Source organism: Oncorhynchus nerka, linkage group LG15 (genome assembly GCF_034236695.1).
Source record: "Oncorhynchus nerka isolate Pitt River linkage group LG15, Oner_Uvic_2.0, whole genome shotgun sequence".
Lineage (NCBI taxonomy): Eukaryota > Metazoa > Chordata > Actinopteri > Salmoniformes > Salmonidae > Oncorhynchus > Oncorhynchus nerka.
Genome location: NC_088410.1, coordinates 80,279,943 through 80,300,270, shown reverse-complemented (window position 1 = coordinate 80,300,270; position 20,328 = coordinate 80,279,943). Strand labels below are relative to the sequence as shown.

The 20,328-nt window shown below is 44.7% G+C and overlaps 1 protein-coding gene across 1 annotated transcript in view; it reads left to right on the top strand.

Moving 5' to 3' along the window:
• LOC115143370 (zinc fingers and homeoboxes protein 3-like) overlaps nt 1-20,328 on the top strand; it is a 21,420-nt gene extending 1,092 nt beyond the window's left edge. Inside the window, exons 2-3 of the mRNA XM_029683719.2 lie at nt 15,355-18,329; nt 18,933-20,328. Coding sequence (XP_029539579.2) covers nt 15,565-18,329; nt 18,933-18,966 — 2,799 coding nt within the window. The 5' untranslated portion in view covers nt 15,355-15,564 and the 3' untranslated portion in view covers nt 18,967-20,328. The remainder of the gene's footprint in view (nt 1-15,354; nt 18,330-18,932) is intronic.

Below are 20,328 nucleotides of genomic sequence, written 5' to 3'. Positions count from 1 at the left end.
ATTCCAATCTCAGTAAAACAGACAAGACAGCGCACATTATTCATGTGTAGCCAATTAATTGACCCTGTAAAATCACATTTTTTGTTGTCTCTTAGCTGGCCATCATGCCTACACTTTATATTGGACCATAAGATGGTATTCTACCTCTTGAATGAGCAGCACAAAATATTCATCCGAAAACTATTGGTTTAAATATTCAACCTTCTAATCAGGGGAAATGTGTGAGTGATTCATGCACATGCAATGAGCCAGGGGCATCATGCCCATTGGAACTGAAGGAGCATGTCATGCTACCAGTGGTATAGGAAATATCATTTAAGGTTATTAAACTAGAATGAATATGCAGACACCTAATTTGACCATTATTGCCCCCTCAAAATACATAGATGCATGAAGTTCGTGAAAGAGCCTCATTCTGCTCCTATGCTTGGCAGATGTCTCTCCTTACTGACTAATACAAAGCTAGACAAGCTAGCTCCCATAGCTTGGCTCCTCTAGGCTAGCTAGGTTCAGCCTAGTCCAGTGAGTGTGTCTGTGTAGAGGTTTGCACTCTTCTAGGCGGTTACACTGGGGGAATGTCAATTCCCTTTGTGGATCCCTGGGAACGTTCTTCCATCTCCCTTCTCGGAACTGTTCTAATGAGGCTAGGCATATTGCTTTTTATCCTGACTCCCTGCAATTAGGAACAGCTCACAGTTTTGGTTATGGCCATAACAGAGAGTGTTTGTATACACATACACTGTGTAATGGGCAGAGAGTGCCCACCCCACTCTACAAAAAACATCCTTGTATGCCACTCCTTAGTTACTGTACGAATATACCGCGTTGAGGATTAAATGTTCTGTCTATTGACACCAGTCAGATAATATTTTTATGTCTTTGGCTTAGGTTTCACTGTGCCGTATAGTCATTGCCAGAGCACCCTCAAGGAGGTCATATGGTCGTGATTTGCAGTTTTAGCTGACATCGAGTGTATAACATTCCTCGAGTTCAGAGAGGAAAATCAGCAATCTAATGCCAACCAGATCTATTTCCCAGCAGTTCTGTACAAACAACCATATTCGTGATAACAGCATACTTCCCCCTCCTCACAAAAACAGTCCCATAAGCATACTACTTAGAGAGCTTTGTTATGTTGGTCTGAAAGTCTATACCACTCTGTATGGGTTTGCTCTTATTCTCTCCTATTCATCGTATGGTATTGCTTTTGTCTTAGGAGTATCGAGGCACAAAGCGATCGAAAGCCTCCCTGAGACAGCATGTTTGCTCAGTTCCAACCAAAAGAAACTTCTCTGCACTCGTGGAAGAAAAAAACTGGGGGCTAGAGAGGAGAGAGCCCCTGCCACTTTCTCTGTCCCGTGCAAGAAAGGTTTGGTCAGCAGGAGCTGGCATTTGCCAAGCTCTGGTACTTACAAGAGGCTGTGATGTCAGCCATTTTAGGTTGGACAGTACAATGCGCGATACGCCGCCATTTTTCTTAGTTTTTCTTTTTAAGTTGCCATATCAATGGCCTGGAGTCCAAGATATAGAACTGAAGGAGATATATTCATTTTAAAAAAACACAGAAATAGGTTCTCATTACTCAGGATTGTTTTTATACATTTTTGGTCTGTCATTCAGCCAGGCCATAGAGGAAGGCTTTGGTGAATAATATAAGATTGTGATGGATGACATGAAAATGCATTTGAACAGAACAAGAGATGCTTTGGCAGTGTACATTATACTGTATTACAATACCCCAGTCCTCAGACCTCTGTGCCAATTTTACAAGACGACACTGACAGGATGTCCTTTGCAATGTATATATCCCACATTTGTCTTTTATGAAAGGACTGTCACAAACACTTAATCAGTAGAGTGGACTGTGCAGTCGAGCAGGTATTTTTGTATTGTCGTTGTGAGAAGGTGTCTTTAACACTGGCCAACCCAACCCCAATGGTCCGAAACAGCTAAGCCAAGACTGGCATTTTCAAAGATGGCACAGCAGGAGGATTAACTTTGTCCTTTGCTTGGCATAAAAGGTGGTCATTTATGTGTGTGCGTGTGTGCGTAAATGCGTCTGGTGGGTGTAGTCGAGAGACTCCTCTGTGTGTGGTGTGGTGGGCAAGGAGAAGAGAGGGGTTGCTATGGCAATGTTAACACATGAGTGGCACCGCCGACTGGTCTCCCAGCGGACCGGGCTGCAGTCATGGAGGTAAGGGGGGCAAGGAGGAGACGGTTGACAACACCTGCGTCTCTCAGCAGGCATTCACACGTTCACACACCCTTACTCATATACTGGTACACACATAAATACATAGAACAGACAAATACACACACACGCCCTGAAGACACAGTCAAACACAGAATTAAGGGGCATACAAACGACCAGATGCTGAAGACGGATACACTGGGTTAACCACTTGCATCCTTGGCTGAAGGTGTGACAGTGGAGCTTACAACTCTGTAGTTAATGTGGATATTATGGACATACAAACATTAACCCATTGGAATACACTTAAATGATGATGTGCAAACTAAGTCGCAGCCATTCAGTCAAACACACATTACTAGACACAGAAATCATAATAGACACAGCAGACATCCAGACATGCAGGAAATTGAACAATTGCAAGTTGACGGACAGTCGTCTAAATAAGGTTCCCAGTGCTGGATCACGTTTCTCTTATAAATGAGACGCCATTGTTCCCAACATCTTCCTTGTTCAGGGAAGTAATTGCTATCTGTTTCTGACTTATATTTGGATGTCCAGTAGATCCACTCACATGACTTTAATCTATTTAATGAACATTTGGCAGAAGATGTACTCCTAAACAGATTTTTCCTATTGTTTAGGTGTGTCTATCGGGAACTGTTTTGTCTGTCCCACACCCACTTATGCCAGGCACAGTTTCTGTTGATTTTCAACTCAAAACCAGGGAAGCAGGCTGAGGCTGTCAGACTTTCAAGACAGCCGTGGATCACTGAAATGCTAATATATGGGAAACAAATGTTGTCATAAAACAGCCAAGATTTCTCATCAGCCCTTGTGTGACTGCAGCACCACAGACTGTTTACTGGCAGTTGAGTTTAAAGAGAAATATCTCTGAAAGCTTTGGTGTAAAACTATGTTGAAGAGAACAGGCAAGAAGGGTGTGTGTTGTGTGCGTGTATTGGAGGAAGTGGAATACTAAAACACTTTCTCTGTCATAATCACCCAGCTGTCTGTCTGGGTCTGCTTTCCCTATGTCGTTCTTCTCTGTCCCCTCACTCCTCAGTCATGTGACCAGCGACATGGCATTGCAAATACCAATCCGTTTGCAAATGTCAACAGTGCGAGTGCCTATGGGCTATTTTATTGAATTTGTACCACTTTACACCCCTTCAGATATGAAGCCATTTTTTCTTAACATTTTATTCTAAAAAGCCAAACATGAAGTAGTCTCTTGAAATGAAATCATGCTGGCTGAGTTGAGCACACAAGGTAATACGAGGACTTTGCTTGTGAAGAGTGAGAGGAGGTGTTCTAAGAGCTTGTCTGAGAGCTCTGTCACTTTGCTTCAGTTCAGATCAGTACTCACCAGAGATGAAACTCTTTTAATCTCAGCCATAGAGCCAGTGCCAGTATCGGGACATATGACACACCAGGAGACGGTGCTCGTCTGAGTCGTCTCCTTCAGCGCTGAAACACGAGGCCCCTCTTTTCAGAGTGCACCATTCATTGGCTCCAGTCCCTGTCTGGGAAGCCCTTGTCTTGTGTCTGATCGCACGTCTTGCTCGCTAGATAATGCACCCCATTCTTTTGAAAGGTGACCTGGTTCTTTATGTACCCTTGCTCAACTTTTGGCCTGTCTTTGGTTTGTCATGCAGGAAATTTGATGTTTTAGGAGGAGAGATACCAGGGCAACGGCTGTCTTGCCACTAGAATATTGCTCAGCACAGTACTCCTGTCCTGGACCACATCCACACAGGCTACATCAAATAACTTATTAGTGCTCAGATAACATTATTTTCCATCACATGGTCTTTTTTTTAAATGGCATGGCCTTTGTATTTTTTTACCCCTTTTTCTCCCCAATTTCATGGTATCCAATTAGTAGTTACAGTCTTGTCTCATTGCTGCAACTCCCGTACGGACTCGGGAGAGGCGAAGGTCGAGAGCCGTGTGTCCTCCGAAACCCAACCCAACCAAGCCTCAATGCTTCTTGACACAATGCCCATTTAACCCGGAAGCCAGCCATACCAATGTGTCGGAGGAAACACCGTACACCTGGCGACAGTGTCAGCGTGCACTGTGCCCGGCCCGTCACAAAGTCGCTAGTGCACGATGGGACAAGGACATCACTGCCGGCCAAACCCTCCACTAACCCAGACGACGCTGGGCCAGTTGTGCGCCGTCCCATGGATCTCCCGGTCGCGGTCGGCTGTGACAGCCTGGAATCGAACCCAGAATCTTTAGTGGCGCAGTGGTTTAAGGCTGTGCCACTATAGATTCTGGGAAGCCCCTCAAGTCGGAAAATCTGGCATCTTTCTAGAGCTCGGATTTTCTGACCTGAAGATCACTGAGATCATGATTCAACCTTGTTTTTTTTTCTAGAGTTCCCAGTTGTCTTGAAAGCACCATTCGTCACTTGCCACATCATCATGATTGCATCATCATCATGATGTGGCTAGTCTGATGGTGCTTTCAAGACAACTGGGAACTTGGAAAAGAACAAGGTCAAATCATAACCTCAGTGATCTTCAAGTCGGAAAGCAAGAGCTCTAGAAAGATGCCTGAGTTTCCGACTTGGAATTCCGAGTTCCAAGTCGGAGATTTCCGGGTTCCCAGTTGTTTTGAACGCAGCATCAGTACCATTCTCTTTTAGTCTGGTTACCGGTCTTTTTAGCTAACATTCCACTCCTTGCCACTCTTGTCATTTGCTTTCTGCAATCTCAACGTTCAATATAGAGCCGGATTTATGGCACAGTTGCTGATTGGTAGTTGGAAACAACATAAATATTTTCCATTACAACGTAATGGAACATGTGGGGCTTGCAAATGTTGCGCAATATATAGTTTGAATTTTAAGAACAACAATAAACAATACCGTTACGACCTGCTGCAGTCAATGCAAGATCATGTTGTTCATAGTGGCTAGAGAAGACTCCGTAATGAGAGAGAAATAATGATACTGAAAATATTAGCCAACAAGATTCAATCGAGCTATGTTTGCTTCAGTTGCATCCCCATTAATGATAACGAGAGGAAAGAAACTCAAAAACCTGTGGTCATTCCTCGCACATATGCTGATCATCATAATTTTCTTATATTTTTACAATTTTTTATATTATTTGTCATTAAGTGATGGAGTCTAGACAGGTTACTTTAGGAAACTTTTTGAATGGAATTGGCGAACTCACACGTGTCCTAAAAGTCTAGATGATAAAAGCAAACTACACTGAGCACTCGTGCTTGGCTGCCATTTTGGGACACTATCAACAGTTGACTAATGAAAAACACACCAAAACATTGTTTTTAGTGGATTTTTCCTTTAACTACGGTATCATAACCAGTAACTTAACTTCATCGGCTGCCCATCCACTGTCCACACTATACTAAAACCATAGCATCACATTTAATTAGATGAGCACGAGAAGACCAGACTCTTCCATGAGAGCTATAGCCTTCGTCTCAATGGAATGCACTCACTAAACCTGCTGTCAGGGGTTAATTGTGTGCTGTATAATGACCTCTCCGCTGGCTAAACATACAGCAAATGCCCACGTCTGTATGCAGCAAACCGGGATTACTGCATAAGAGGCTGGTGACCTATTTTTTTGTGGTGTTTTTTTTTGTTGTTGAAAGGGAGCCGTCATTATAAATAAAAAGAGGCAGTTACAAAAAGGACGTCACAGCCCATCTGGGATCAGCATGTATTGTGGGCAGTCATTTGGGATTTTAAATTCTGGAACAGGTTCATTTTTTATTTACCGACCAGCAGGCCATGGTGAATGCATACATGTGACTCCATTCAGTTTCACTGGCTGAAGACATATCGTTTTGTTTTAGGAGTGTAGCCATGTTCAAGAGAATGCGGATGACTAAATCATTTGACTTAAGATTTCAATAACGTAATAGTGTGCTCATTCTGCATACTGAGCAGTGGGCTCCATTGTAATATATAAAGTAATAACACTCCTTGTAATAAATACTTTTAAGTACTGAGAGCGGCACTGATGAGGATGATGATGAACATTCGCTAAAGAGAGCTGACACATGTCTATCTACCAAAGCATCATGATATCTCTGTGATAACTAGATGAATCAAGAGCAGTTTTCAACACCACATCACACATCAACAAATTCACAGCAAGAGAGGCAGAGAGAGGGAGAGACATAAATATATATATATAGAGAGAAAAAATATGTGTGGGGAGGGTAGGGTTCACCAAGAGTGCAGCGTGTAAGAGAAGCCGATTCGTGTTCTCACGTTCTGATTCTGTTTTTGTGCTCAGAATGTTGTTACATATGATAGAGTGCCCAGAGAAACAATCTTGAGATATTTAGCTACATAATTGTAGAAACAGAATAAGTGGAAATCACTGACCTGTGTCCTGACGCGGTTTCAAACTGCATTAAGGGGTGTGTGTGCATATGTGAAATTTTAAGCAATTGTGAGGAACGTCATGTGTGAGTGTTTTAAAGTACAAAGGGGGTATTCATGGATGGATAGGCATCATGCACCCCAAAAATCTGACGGGGCACAAAGTACGTGAGGATGGCTGGGGGTTGGTCTGGAAGGGGGATAGGCCCCCGGTCCGGATGTTGGAGAATTTAACATTTTTCAAACACCTGAAATAGCTTTTTCCTGCAATCTAGAGCCATAATCATTATGCTTAATTCAATGCAAATCAAATCAAATTTTATTTGTCACATACACATGGTTAGCAGATGTTAATGCGAGTGTAGCGAAATGCTTGTGCTTCTAGTTCCGACAATGCAGTAATAACCAACAAGTAATCTAACTAACAATTCCAAAACTACTGTCTTATACACAGTGTAAGGGGATAAAGAATATGTACATAAGGATATATGAATGAGTGATGGTACAGAGCAGCATAGGGAAGATACAGTAGATGGTATCGAGTACAGTATATACATATGAGATGAGTATGTAAACAAAGTGGCATAGTTAAAGTGGCTAGTGATACATGTATTACATAAGGATGCAGTCGATGATATAGAGTACAGTATATACGTATGCATATGAGATGAATAATGTAGGGTAAGTAACATTATATAAGGTAGCATTGTTTAAAGTGGCTAGATATATATACATCATTTCCCATCAATTCCCATTATTAAAGTGGCTGGAGTTGAGTCAGTGTCAGTGTGTTGGCAGCAGCCACTCAATGTTAGTGGTGGCTGTTTAACAGTCTGATGGCCTTGAGATAGAAGATGTTTTTCAGTCTCTCGGTCCCAGCTTTGATGCACCTGTACTGACCTCGCCTTCTGGATGATAGCGGGGTGAACAGGCAGTGGCTCGGCTGGTTGATGTCCTTGATGATCTTTATGGCCTTCCTGTAACATCGGGTGGTGTAGGTGTCCTGGAGGGCAGGTAGTTTGCCCCCGGTGATGCGTTGTGCAGACCTCACTACCCTCTGGAGAGCCTTACGGTTGAGGGCGGAGCAGTTGCCGTACCAGGCGGTGATACAGCCCGCCAGGATGCTCTCGATTGTGCATCTGTAGAAGTTTGTGAGTGCTTTTGGTGACAAGCCGAATTTCTTCAGCCTCCTGCGGTTGAAGAGGCGCTGCTGCGCCTTCTTCACGATGCTGTCTGTGTGAGGGGACCAATTCAGTTTGTCTGTGATGTGTATGCCGAGGAACTTAAAACTTGCTACCCTCTCCACTACTGTTCCATCAATGTGGATAGGGGGTGTTCCCTCTGCTGTTTCCTGAAGTCCACAATCATCTCCTTAGTTTTGTTGACGTTGAGTGTGAGGTTATTTTCCTGACACCACACTCCGAGGGCCCTCACCTCCTCCCTGTAGGCCGTCTCGTCGTTGTTGGTAATCAAGCCTACCACTGTTGTGTCGTCCGCAAACTTGATGATTGAGTTGGAGGCGTGCATGGCCACGCAGTCGTGGGTGAACAGGGAGTACAGGAGAGGGCTCAGAACGCACCCTTGTGGGGCCCCAGTGTTGAGGATCAGCGGGGAGGAGATGTTGTTGCCTACCCTCACCACCTGGGGGCGGCCCGTCAGGAAGTCCAGTACCCAGTTGCACAGGGCAGGGTCGAGACCCAGGGTCTCGAGCTTGATGACGAGCTTGGAGGGTACTATATGGTGTTGAATGCCGAGCTGTAGTCGATGAACAGCATTCTCACATAGGTATTCCTCTTGTCCAGATGGGTTAGGGCAGTGTGCAGTGTGGTTGAGATTGCATCGTCTGTGGACCTATTTGGGCGGTAAGCAAATTGGAGTGGGTCTAGGGTGTCAGGTAGGGTGGAGGTGATATGGTCCTTGACTAGTCTCTCAAAGCACTTCATGATGACGGAAGTGAGTGCTACGGGGCGGTAGTCGTTTAGCTCAGTTACCTTAGCTTTCTTGGGAACAGGAACAATGGTGGCCCTCTTGAAGCATGTGGGAACAGCAGACTGGTATAGGGATTGATTGAATATGTCCGTAAACACACCGGCCAGCTGGTCTGCGCATGCTCTGAGGGCGCGGCTGGGGATGCCGTCTGGGCCTGCAGCCTTGCGAGGGTTAACACGTTTAAATGTCTTACTCACCTCGGCTGCAGTGAAGGAGAGACCGCATGTTTTCGTTGCAGGCAGTGGCACTGTATTGTCCTCAAAGCGGGCAAAAAATATATTTAGTCTGCCAGGGAGCAAGACATCCTGGTCCGTGACTGGGCTGGATTTCTTCTTGTAGTCCGTGATTGACTGTAGACCCTGCCACATGCCTCTTGTGTCTGAGCCGTTGAATTGAGATTCTACTTTGTCTCTGTACTGACGCTTAGCTTGTTTGATAGCCTTGCGGAGGGAATAGCTGCACTGTTTGTATTCGGTCATGTTACCAGTCACCTTGCCCTGATTAAAAGCAGTGGTTCGCGCTTTCAGTTTCACGCGAATGCTGCCATCAATCCACGGTTTCTGGTTAGGGAATGTTTTAATCGTTGCTATGGGAACGACATCTTCAACGCACGTTCTAATGAACTCGCACACCGAATCAGCGTATTCGTCAATATTGTTATCTGACGCAATACGAAACATATCCCAGTCCACGTGATGGAAGCAGTCTTGGAGTGTGGAGTCAGCTTGGTCGGACCAGCGTTGGACAGACCTCAGCGTGGGAGCCTCTTGTTTTAGTTTCTGTCTGTAGGCAGGGATCAACAAAATGGAGTCGTGGTCAGCTTTTCCGAAAGGGGGGCGGGGCAGGGCCTTATATGCGTCGCGGAAGTTAGAGTAACAATGATCCAAGGTTTTTCCACCCCTGGTTGCGCAATCGATATGCTGATAAAATTTAGGGAGTCTTGTTTTCAGATTAGCCTTGTTAAAATCCCCAGCTACAATGAATGCAGCCTCCGGATAAATGGATTCCAGTTTGCAAAGAGTCAAATAAAGTTCGTTCAGAGCCATCAATGTGTCTGCTTGGGGGGGGATATATACGGCTGTGATTATAATCGAAGAGAATTCTCTTGGTAGATAATGCGGTCTACATTTGATTGTGAGGAATTCTAAATCAGGTGAACAGAAGGATTTGAGTTCCTGTATGTTTCTTTCATCACACCATGTCTCGTTAGCCATAAGGCATACCCCCCCGCCCCTCTTCTTACCAAAAAGATGTTTGTTTCTGTCGGCGCGATGCGTGGAGAAACCCGCTGGCTGCACCGCCTCCGATAGCGTCTCTCCAGTGAGCCATGTTTCAGTGAAGCAAAGAACGTAACAGTCTCTGATGTCCCTCTGGAATGCTACCCTTGCTCGGATTTCATCAACCTTGTTGTCAAGAGACTGGACATTGGCGAGAAGAATGCTAGGGAGTGGTGCACGATGTGCCCGTTTCCGGAGTCTGACCAGAAGACCGCCTCGTTTCCCTCTTTTTTCGGAGTCGTTTTTTTGGGTCGCTGCATGGGATCCATTCCGTTGTCCTGTTTGAAAGGCAGAACACAGGATCCGCGTCGCGAAAAACATATTCTTGGTCGTACTGATGGTGAGTTGACGCTGATCTTATATTCAGTAGTTCTTCTCGACTGTATGTAATGAAACCTAAGATGACCTGGGGTACTAATGTAAGAAATAACACGTAAAAAAACAAAAAACTGCATAGTTTCCTAGGAACGCGAAGCGAGGCGGCCATCTCTGTCGACGCCGGAAGTGTAATGTTATGCGCCGGAAGTGTAATGTTATTATTATTATTGAGCTGTCTGTATCCTCCCGACTGATGGTTCGTACATTTAAAACGTATATCACCGTTCTCCCCACTGTGTATATATACGGTGATATACGTTTTAAATGTACGAACCATCAGAACAAGTATTTGATACACTGCCGATTTTGCAGGTTTTCCTACTTACAAAGCATGTAGACGTCTGTAATTTTTATCATAGGTACACTTCAACTTTGAGATGCGGTAAATCCAGTAAATCACATTGTATGATTTTAAGTAATTAATTTGCATTTTATTGCATGCAATAAGTATTTGATACATCAGAAAAGCAGAACTTAATATTTGGTATAGAAACCTTTGTTTGCAATTACAGATATCATACGTTTCCTGTAGTTCTTGACCAGGTTTGCACACACTGCAGCAGGGATTTTGGCCCACTCCTCTATACAGACCTTCTCCAGATCTTTCAGGTTTCGGGGCTGTCACTGGGCAATATGGACTTTCAGCTCCCTCCAAAGATTTTCTATTGGGTTTAGGTCTGGAGACTGGCTAGGTCACTCCAGGACCTTGATGCTTCTTACAGAGCCACTCCATAGTTGCCCTGGCTTCAGCCACGACCCATCTTCAATGCTCTTACTGAGGGAAGGAGGTTGTTGGCCAAGATCTCGCGAAACATGACCCCATCCATCCTCCCCTCAATACGGTGCAGTCGTCCTGTCCCCTTTGCAGAAAAGCATCCCCAAAGAATGATGTGTTCTTGGGGTTGTATTCATCCTTCTTCTTCCTCCAAACACGGCGAGTAGAGTTTAGACCAAAAAGCTCTATTTTTGTCTCATCAGACCACATGACCTTCTCCCATTCCTCCTCTGGATCATCCAGATGGTCATTGGCAAACTTCAGACGAGCCTGGACATGCTTCACGGTTGGGATGTTGTTCTTGGGGTTGTATTCATCCTTCTTCTTCCTCCAAACACGGCGAGTAGAGTTTAGACCAAAAAGCTCTATTTTTGTCTCATCAGACCACATGACCTTCTCCCATTCCTCCTCTGGATCATCCAGATGGTCATTGGCAAACTTCAGACGAGCCTGGACATGCGCTGGCTTGAGCAGGGGGACCTTGCGTGCGCTGCAGGATTTTAATCCATGACGGTGTGGTGTGTTACTAATGGTTTTCTTTGAGACTGTGGTCCCAGCTCTCTTCAGGTCATTGACCAGGTCCTGCCGTGTAGTTCTGGGCTGATCCCTCACCTTCCTCATGATCATTGATGCCCCTCGAGGTGAGCTCTTGCATGGAGCCCCAGACCATTTTATAATAATTGTGCCAACAGCTGTTGCCTTCTCACCAAGCTGCTTGCCTATTGTCCTGTAGCCCATCCCAGCCTTGGGCAGGTCTACAATTTTATCCATGATGTCCTTACACAGTTGTCTTGGCCATTGTGGGTGAGGTTGGAGTCTGTTTGATTGAGTGTGTGGACAGGTGTCTTTTATACAGGTAACAAGTTCAAACAGGTGCAGTTAATATAGGTAATGAGTGGAGAACAGGAGGGATTCTTAAAGAAAAACTAAGGTCTGTGAGAGCCAGGATTCTTACTGGTTGGTAGGTGATCAAATACTTATTGCATCCAATAAAATGCTAATTAATTACTTAAAAATCATACAATGTGATTTTCTGGATTTTGTTTTGGATTCCGTCTCTCACAGTTGAAGTGTACCTATGATAAAAATTACAGACCTCTACATGCTTTCTAAGTAGGGAAACCTGCAAAATCGGCAGTGTATCAAATACTTGTTCTCCCCACTGTATATATGCTTCTCTGCATCTCTGCAAAAATCTGGGTAAAAGATTGATAAACTTATTCATTACATTTAGTTATTGCTTGCTTTTCTCAAGTCTACCAACCTTGCAGCAGGCATGCCAGCTAAGGTAGTTGGACAAGCTAGCTACTCTAACTTGATTGATAGCCTGAAATGGCTTCTTGTCTGGTAGTTGTGAGGTTGGCAACCTATCTGAGCTAGCTAAATCTAACTTCATAAAATTGCTAGGTGGCTACCCCAACCATGATCACCCTAGAAATATCAGACTGTAGGGACCATGGCACTAAATCAAATCAAATCAAATGTATTTATATAGCCCTTCTTACATCAGCTGATATATCAAAGTGCTGTACAGCAACCCAGCCTAAAACCCCAAACAGCAAGCAATGCAGGTGTAGAAGCATGGTGGCTAGGAAAAACTCCCTAGAAAGGCCAAAACCTAGGAAGAAACCTAGAGAGGAACCAGGCTATGAGGGGTGGCCAGTCCTCTTCTGGCTGTGCCGGGTGGGGATTATAACAGAACATGGCCAAGATGTTCAAATGTTCATAAATGACCAGCATGGTCAAATAATAATAATCACATTAGTGTTCGAGGGTGCAACAAGTCAGCACCTCAGGAGTAAATGTCAGTTGGCTTTTCATAGCCGATCATTGAGAGTATCTCTACCGCTCCTGCTGTCTCTAGAGAGTTGAAAACAGCAGGTCTGGGACAGGTAGCACGTCCGGTGAACAGGTCAGGGTTTCATAGCCGCAGGCAGAACAGTTGAAACTGGAGCAGCAGCACGGCCAGGTGGACTGGGGACAGCAAGGAGTCATCATGCCAGGTAGTCCTGAGGCATGGTCCTAGGGCTCATGTACTCTGAGTGAGAGAAAGAAAGAGACGGCATAAAAGAGCACCAGTAAGCCAGTGACTCAGCCCCTGTAATAGGGTTAGAGGCAGAGAATCCCAGTGGAGAGAGGGGAACCGGCCAGGCAGAGACAGCAAGGGCGGTTCGTTGCTCCAGAGCCTTTCCGTTCACCTTCACAATCCTGGGCCAGACTACACTCTATCATATGACCCACTGAAGAGATGAGTCTTCCGTAAAGACTTAAAGGTTGAGACCGAGTTTGCGTCTCTCACATGGGTAGGCAGGACATTCCATAAAAATGGAGCTCTATAGGAGAAATCCCTGCCTCCAGCTGTTTGCTTAGAAATTCTAGGGACAATTAGGAGGCCTGCGTCTTGTGACCGTAGCGTACATGTAATGCTTTGTAGGTTAACAGTAAAACCTTGAAATCAGCCCTTGCCTTAACAGGAAGCCAGTGTAGGGAGGCTAGCACTGGAGTAATATGATCACATTTTGGGATTCTAGTTAGGATTCTAGCAGCCATATTTAGCACTAACTGAAGTGTATTTAGTGCTTTATCTGGGTAGCCAGAATGTAGAGCATTGCAATAGTCTAACCTAGAAGTTACAAAAGCCTCGATTAATTTTCCTGCATCATTTTTGGACAGAAAGTTTCAGATTTTTGCAATGTTATGTAGATGGAAAAAAGCTGTCCTTGAAACAGTCTTGTTATGTTCGTCAAAAGAGAGATCAGGGTCCAGAGTAACGCCGAGGTCCTTCACAGTTTTATTTGAGACGACTGTACAACCATCAAGATTAATTGTCTGATTCAACAGAAGATCTCTTTGTTTCTTGGGATCTAGAACAAGCATCTCTGTTTTGTCCGAGTTTAAAAGTAGAAAGTTTGCAGCCATCCACTTCCTTATGTCTGAAACACAGGCTTCTAGCGAGGGCAATTTTGGGGCTTCACCATGTTTCATTGAAATGTACAGCTGTGTGTCATCCGCATAGCAGTGAAAGTTAACATTATGTTTTCGAATGACATCCCCAAGAGGTAAAATATATAGTGAAAACAATAGTGGTCCTAAAACGGAACCTTGAGGAACACCGAAATTTACAGTTGATTTGTCAGAGGACAAACCATTCACAGAGACAAATTTATATCTTTCTGACAGATAAGATCTAAACCAGGCCAGAACTTGTCCGTGTAGACAATTTTGGGTTTCCAATCTCTCCAAAAGAATGTGGTGATCGATGCTATCAAAAGCAGCACTAAGGTCTAGGAGCATGAGGACAGATGCAGAGCCTCGGTCTGACGCCAAATAAAGGTAATTTACTACCTTCACAAGTGCAGTCTCAGTGCTATAATGGGGTCTAAAACCAGACTGAAGCATTTCGTATACATTGTTTGTCTTCAGGAAGGCAGTGAGTTGCTGCGCAACAGCTTTTTCTAAAAATTCTAGAGAGGAATGGAAGATTCAATATAGGCCGATAGTTTTTAATATTTTATGGGTCAAGGTTTGGCTTTTTCAAGAGGCTTTATTACTGCCACTTTTAGTGAGTTTGGTACACATCCAGTGGATAGAGAGCCGTTTATTATGTTCAACATAGGAGGGCCAAGCACAGGAAGCAGGTCTTTCAGTAGTTTCGTTGGAATAGGGTCCAGTATGCAGCTTGAAGGTTTAGAGGCCATGATTACTTTCATCATTGTGTCAAGAGATATAGAACTAAAACACTTGAGTGTCTCTCTTGATCCTAGGTCCTGGCAGAGTTGTGCAGACTCAGGCCAACTGAGCTTTGGAGGAATACACAGATTTAAAGAGGAGTCTGTAATTTGCTTTCGAATGATCATGATCTTTTCTTCAAAGAAGTTCATGAATTTATTACTGCTGAAGTGAAAGCCATCCTCTCTTGGGGAATGCACTAGGTATTACAGAGAGAGAGATTTTTTTATAAATAAATAAATATTTTCTTAAACCGGACAGATCTGGGGGTGCACATGCCCCTGTGTCCCCTATGGGTATGAAGCCTCTGCATGGATGTGTGTGTGTGCCAACACTCATACCAAACGTCTTAAATATGTGAACAGTGGCTCAAATGTGAACAGTGGCTCTCATCCAAGGTTGGCAAAAGAGTTTGGCATTAATATGAGGCACATGATCAGGATGATCATTAGACACTCGCTGATGGTATGGGTAGGGGGTTAAGGACCCATATAGAAGGATAGGATACAACCATTGTTTTTTTACTGACAGTGTAAAAATAACTAAATAACTAAATAGCTAATAACCAATTGTGTGTGGTGTTATTCTTATAAGGAATGATTTACCTTATCACATATTTGTTCTGTTTTCTCTCCTATAGGTTCCCAGTGAACTGCTAAAACAGTCTAACCCTAACTCATCGTGTGAGAGGAGCCCCAGAAGCTGAGGGCAAACATGAAGCAACACTGTGAAGTCATCGCGGCTGGCCCATGACACTTAAACTCTCAGCCCTATCCACAAACCACTCGCCCTCCGTTACCATACGGGACAACCAGTCAGTCACCCATCATCTGCACACAGCTACATTACAATGGCCAGCAAAAGGAAGTCAACAGTGCCCTGTATGATCACATCCAAAAGCAAACACATGCGTGAGGAGATCATACTTGGCTGCCTTCCTGAGCTCCTACCCACAATCCCAGAGGACAGCATCCTCAGTATATCTGGAGAAGACAGAGGCCATTTCTCCCATGATTCCTCCAGACCTGAAAGGGGCGACAAATGGCAGAAAGGTAGCACATACAGCTGCCCACCCTGCCGCTTTGAGTCCAGAGAGCTGAACTACTTTTTGGACCACCTGCACAACTGCCACATAGACTTCAGGGCCCAACCCTGCTTCTCCTGCCTGAACTGTGGCGTGTCAGTGGTCAGGTTTGAGGCCCTGGCCCTGCACAATGCTAAAGCACACCCTGGGGTGTCAGGGGGCTCTGTCTCCGCTTCCCTGCATGTCAGTAAGAGAGATGGTGCGACCACCGTAGAGCAGAGTCTGTTCACCACCAATGGGGAGGACTCGAGCGATACTGCAATCTTTCTCACTAAAACACCTATAGTGAGGGTGATGAAGGCCAAGGGAGAGCACAAGAAGATTGTAGTTTCCCACACGGTGGAGGTGCAGAGGATAGACACTGGGAAGAAAATGGAGCGGACAGACCCCACCATGTTGACGAATGTGCCTGAACTACAAAATGGGTCTCTCAGTGAGACCGGTGGTGCTGCTATGTTGAGAAATCCTGTCACTCATGTGATAACAACAACAGTGCCCAATCAAACCTATCACCAGCACAGCTCTCCCACCTTCTCCTCCATCTCGGATTCCAGCAAAAACCTTCCAAAGGTGATGATTCCCCTGAGCAGCATCCCCACTTATGATGCTGCCATGGACACCAGCAGCTTTCTCAAGACTTCCTTTGGTAAGTTCCCCTACCCGACCAAAGCTGAGCTCTGCTACCTGACTGTGGTCTCTGATTGGCCAGAGGAGCAGATCAAACTGTGGTTCACTGCCCAGAGACTCAAACAGGGGATCAGCTGGTCCCCCGAGGAGATAGAGGAGGCCAGGAGGAAGATGTTCAACACGGTCTTCCAAGGAGCAGCACCCCAAAAACAGCCCCCCAAGCAACGGCACACAAATCATATTGTGACCCATCACACTGTCCATGCCCAGCCTGCTCCAGTGGGCCCCAGACACCAGGCTGCCAAGGTGACCCATGGCAGTGTAGTGAGCAGGCATACTGGAGTCATATCCACTTCGGCTAGCGTGTCAGCCGCTGGTCACCCGGTCACCACTAGGGTCTCTTATGCTACCCCAACCATGATCCCCCCTAAATATCAGACTGTAGTCAGCAGAACAACACAGGTAGTGGCCAGGAACACTATCCCCACTACTGTGGCCAGCCAGGAGTCTGACAAGACTGTTGCTCTGAGGCTGGGAAACAGTTGTGTCATTAGCACCAGCTGCAGAAGCAGCCGTAACAGTAGTAGTTGCAGTAGTAGCAGCAGTAACAGTAGTAGTTGCAGTAGTAGCAGCAGCATCAGTAGTAACTCCTCCATCAGTAGTAACGACAGGGACCATGGCACTAGGAAACTAATGAACAACATCAGTTCCAGCAACAGCATTGTCAGTTGCTCCTCCAACATTGGCAATAAAGATGACTGTAGCACTGACAGCCATGACAAACCAAACAATCAAAGCAACAGACATATTAGCATTGCATCTGTCTTGGAAGGCTTCAGCAACAGCAGCAACAAAGGTAAAGTGATCATGAGTAACACCAGCAAATCTAACGTTATCGCCTATAACATTCATAGCAATGGAAACACAGCTAACCAGGATCAGTACACATCAACAAAGAGCGATGATGACAGTAACAACAACAATATCCACAAGTCCAAAAATGGCAGTTTTAGCAGTGGCTACTCCAGCACTAGAAATAATGACAGTGTCAACAACCTGAACCTTGCCAGCAAAGCCCAAAACGAAAACACCAGCATCAGTGTCATTACCAAAAGCAGCAGTAGCAGCAACAGCATATCTATCATTAAGGATGGCAAATGCATCAAGGAGGTTCCTATGAAAGCTTTTTCAGTCCTGCGGCAGCTTATCAAAGAGGAAGACCATTTTGGGGACGACAGAACCTGCCCTGAACTAAAAATTGACCCCATCAAGATCAACCTGCAGAGGCTCATGGTGAGCGATCCAGCTGCCAAACCTGGTTCAGAGGCCTTCCCTCCAGAGCTCAAGTCTGAGACACATGTCTCAGACCGGTCACACCCATCCAAGAAAAGCCCCCAGCAGGTGCACCTTTTGAGGCAGGCATTCACCAGCACACTGTGGCCCAGCAGCCAGCAGTATGAGGAGCTGAGTATCATGACGGGCCTGCCAAATCCAGAGGTGGTCCGCTGGTTCAGCGACAGCCGCTACATCCACCAGAACGGCCAGCTGAAATGGCTGGAGGGCTACCAGTGCCTACCAGTAGAGGGAGAGGAAGGAAAGGGCCACAGAGACTCTGAAGCAGGGGCACTGATCAATCCCCAGGAGGTTAATAGGAAACTAGTGGAACTGGAGGTGAACAAGCAGCTTGATGAAGGACCTAAGGAGCTCCACTCGGGGCAGCTGGGATTCTGGTGGGGCGCAGACACACAGAGGCCACTGCTGAGTGCAACAGAGCCAGAGGACACTGGGGAGAGAGGGAGAGCTTTGGAGACAGAAGAACTACATGGTCACTGGGCAGAGAGGGAGGAAGACCACCCTCAGCCGGTTAGCAGCCAGGCCTTTGGGGAGAAGCAGGCGGAGGCCAGGTGAGTTCTATCAGTTACCGTTGTCTAATGAAAATGACTCAATCTGTGATCACCCCATACCTTCATGGAATGTACTGTATATGTTAGGTCAGTTGTTTACTTGTCAGGCTCTTTGAGACTGATGATGATGATTTTTCAAAGGTTAATATTGCTCCTTGGCCATAACAGAATGTCAAACACTATACTGTTGATTTCTACAGTAGCTATATATTGTTCTGAAACTGGATATGGTTTATTTAGGGCTTTGTAAACTGAAAATTAAGTTTGTAGTTGTTACTGTGATTTCTGAAGAAACAAAAAAACCCGGGGAGGGAGTGTGGGTACTCATACAGAGTGGCTTTCACAGACAATCAAAGGTCTGTGTATTTTTAGAAGAGTTGGAGTCTGGGCCATTGAATTATAGATTAAGAGAGAGTGCTAATATATGTGAATAAATCATGAAAATTGTATTTTATGAGTTGGCTGTTACATAACTTAGTCTCTGATTTCCAACCACCTGTTGACGGTGCTGATTCGAAAGACACTTAATATGACGTGTATTCATGGGAAATGTAATTTAATCAGAACAATATTGTACTAATACGTGTGTGCACGTGTTTTCAGGGATCGTCTGAGGATAGAGCTGCTTGAAGTCTGATGGAGTGGCCCAAATGTACTAGGGGTACAGGATGGGTTGGCTGTCCGGCTTTACAGATGGCCATGGTCTGGTGTGTTCATTATGACAGCAGATGTGATTGTTGCTGGACCGTTGGACTGTAACTGTGAATACCCCCCCCCTTAAACCATCACTTCCTGCCATCCTCTAAAGAAATAACTTCTCACCATTGAGTCCTGTGATGTTCAAGCCTTTCTTCATACTTCTTTGTGGTCATGTGGTGAATAGGATGTATGTAGAGGGCGGTAAGACATGAGACAGAAAGGAGGCGCACACTGACTGGACAACTGACTTGAGGGAAGATGGGAGAGGGATGTACAGTATATGATTCAAACTGCACTATAGAGGGTTTTCGTTGACTGGACAAAATGACAAGTGTCTAGGAGATGTTATTGTTGGCTTTGTGATATTTTTTACTTTTTTTTAGCAACCAGTACTTCACTGTCTTGAATTGTACTTTTCTCTGTAAAACATTTTTTTCCCAATTCTTACTCTTCTTCTATAGTCACTGTAAGTCCAGAAGCAATTGAGCCTTTAGTTTTATTTAGCTCTGTATAAATGTTGGTGATCACTTAACAGTTCAGCTATACGCAACAGACAATACAATGGACTAGCAGACAGCAATGCTAAAACCACACTGCCCCAGAGTAAAGATATTGGCAGAGCGCTAACAGAATCAATACACTGCCCTGGCTTCATCTGCAAACCCAAACATAAAAGAAGCCTGTCATGCAAACGTTGCCTTACTCAGTCTGTCCATGCATTTATGACTGGTCTGCCCATCACTTATAGCTTTCCAGCTGCTGTGATGTTGAGATCAAAACAAGGTGCCAGTGCATTAGTCACTCCTGTGATGGTCTACATCTATGAAGAAAAAAAAGATGCTGCTTCTGTATTCTTGGAAAAGCTTAACATTCAGCTGTAATAATGAAATATCATTACTGGCAAATGTTATAAAATAAAGGTAAATTTGATCAAATGCCCTGGAGGACACAGAGGTAGGTCTTGTGCTAGCTAGAGAGCCAAATGAAGAGATCTTTTCACTCTACTGAATTTTCATACAAACGTAGTCACTACATAAATCCTACAAAGCTGCATCTCTAATAAGCTGCTAAATAAGCGAAGAACGGTGCTATACCATCCAAATTGGAGGCGATCTCCTACCAGCAGTGTATGCACTTGTGAATGTTACCAATTTATTTTGGTTAGAAAAATAATGAAAACAAATCTGGACTTACGGTGTTATGATCACTTTAACTTTTATGAAATAGTTTGATCAAAAAGCACTGTTGTATCATCCTTTCTACACTTTGAATCTTTACTGAATAAATACTCACTGAGAAA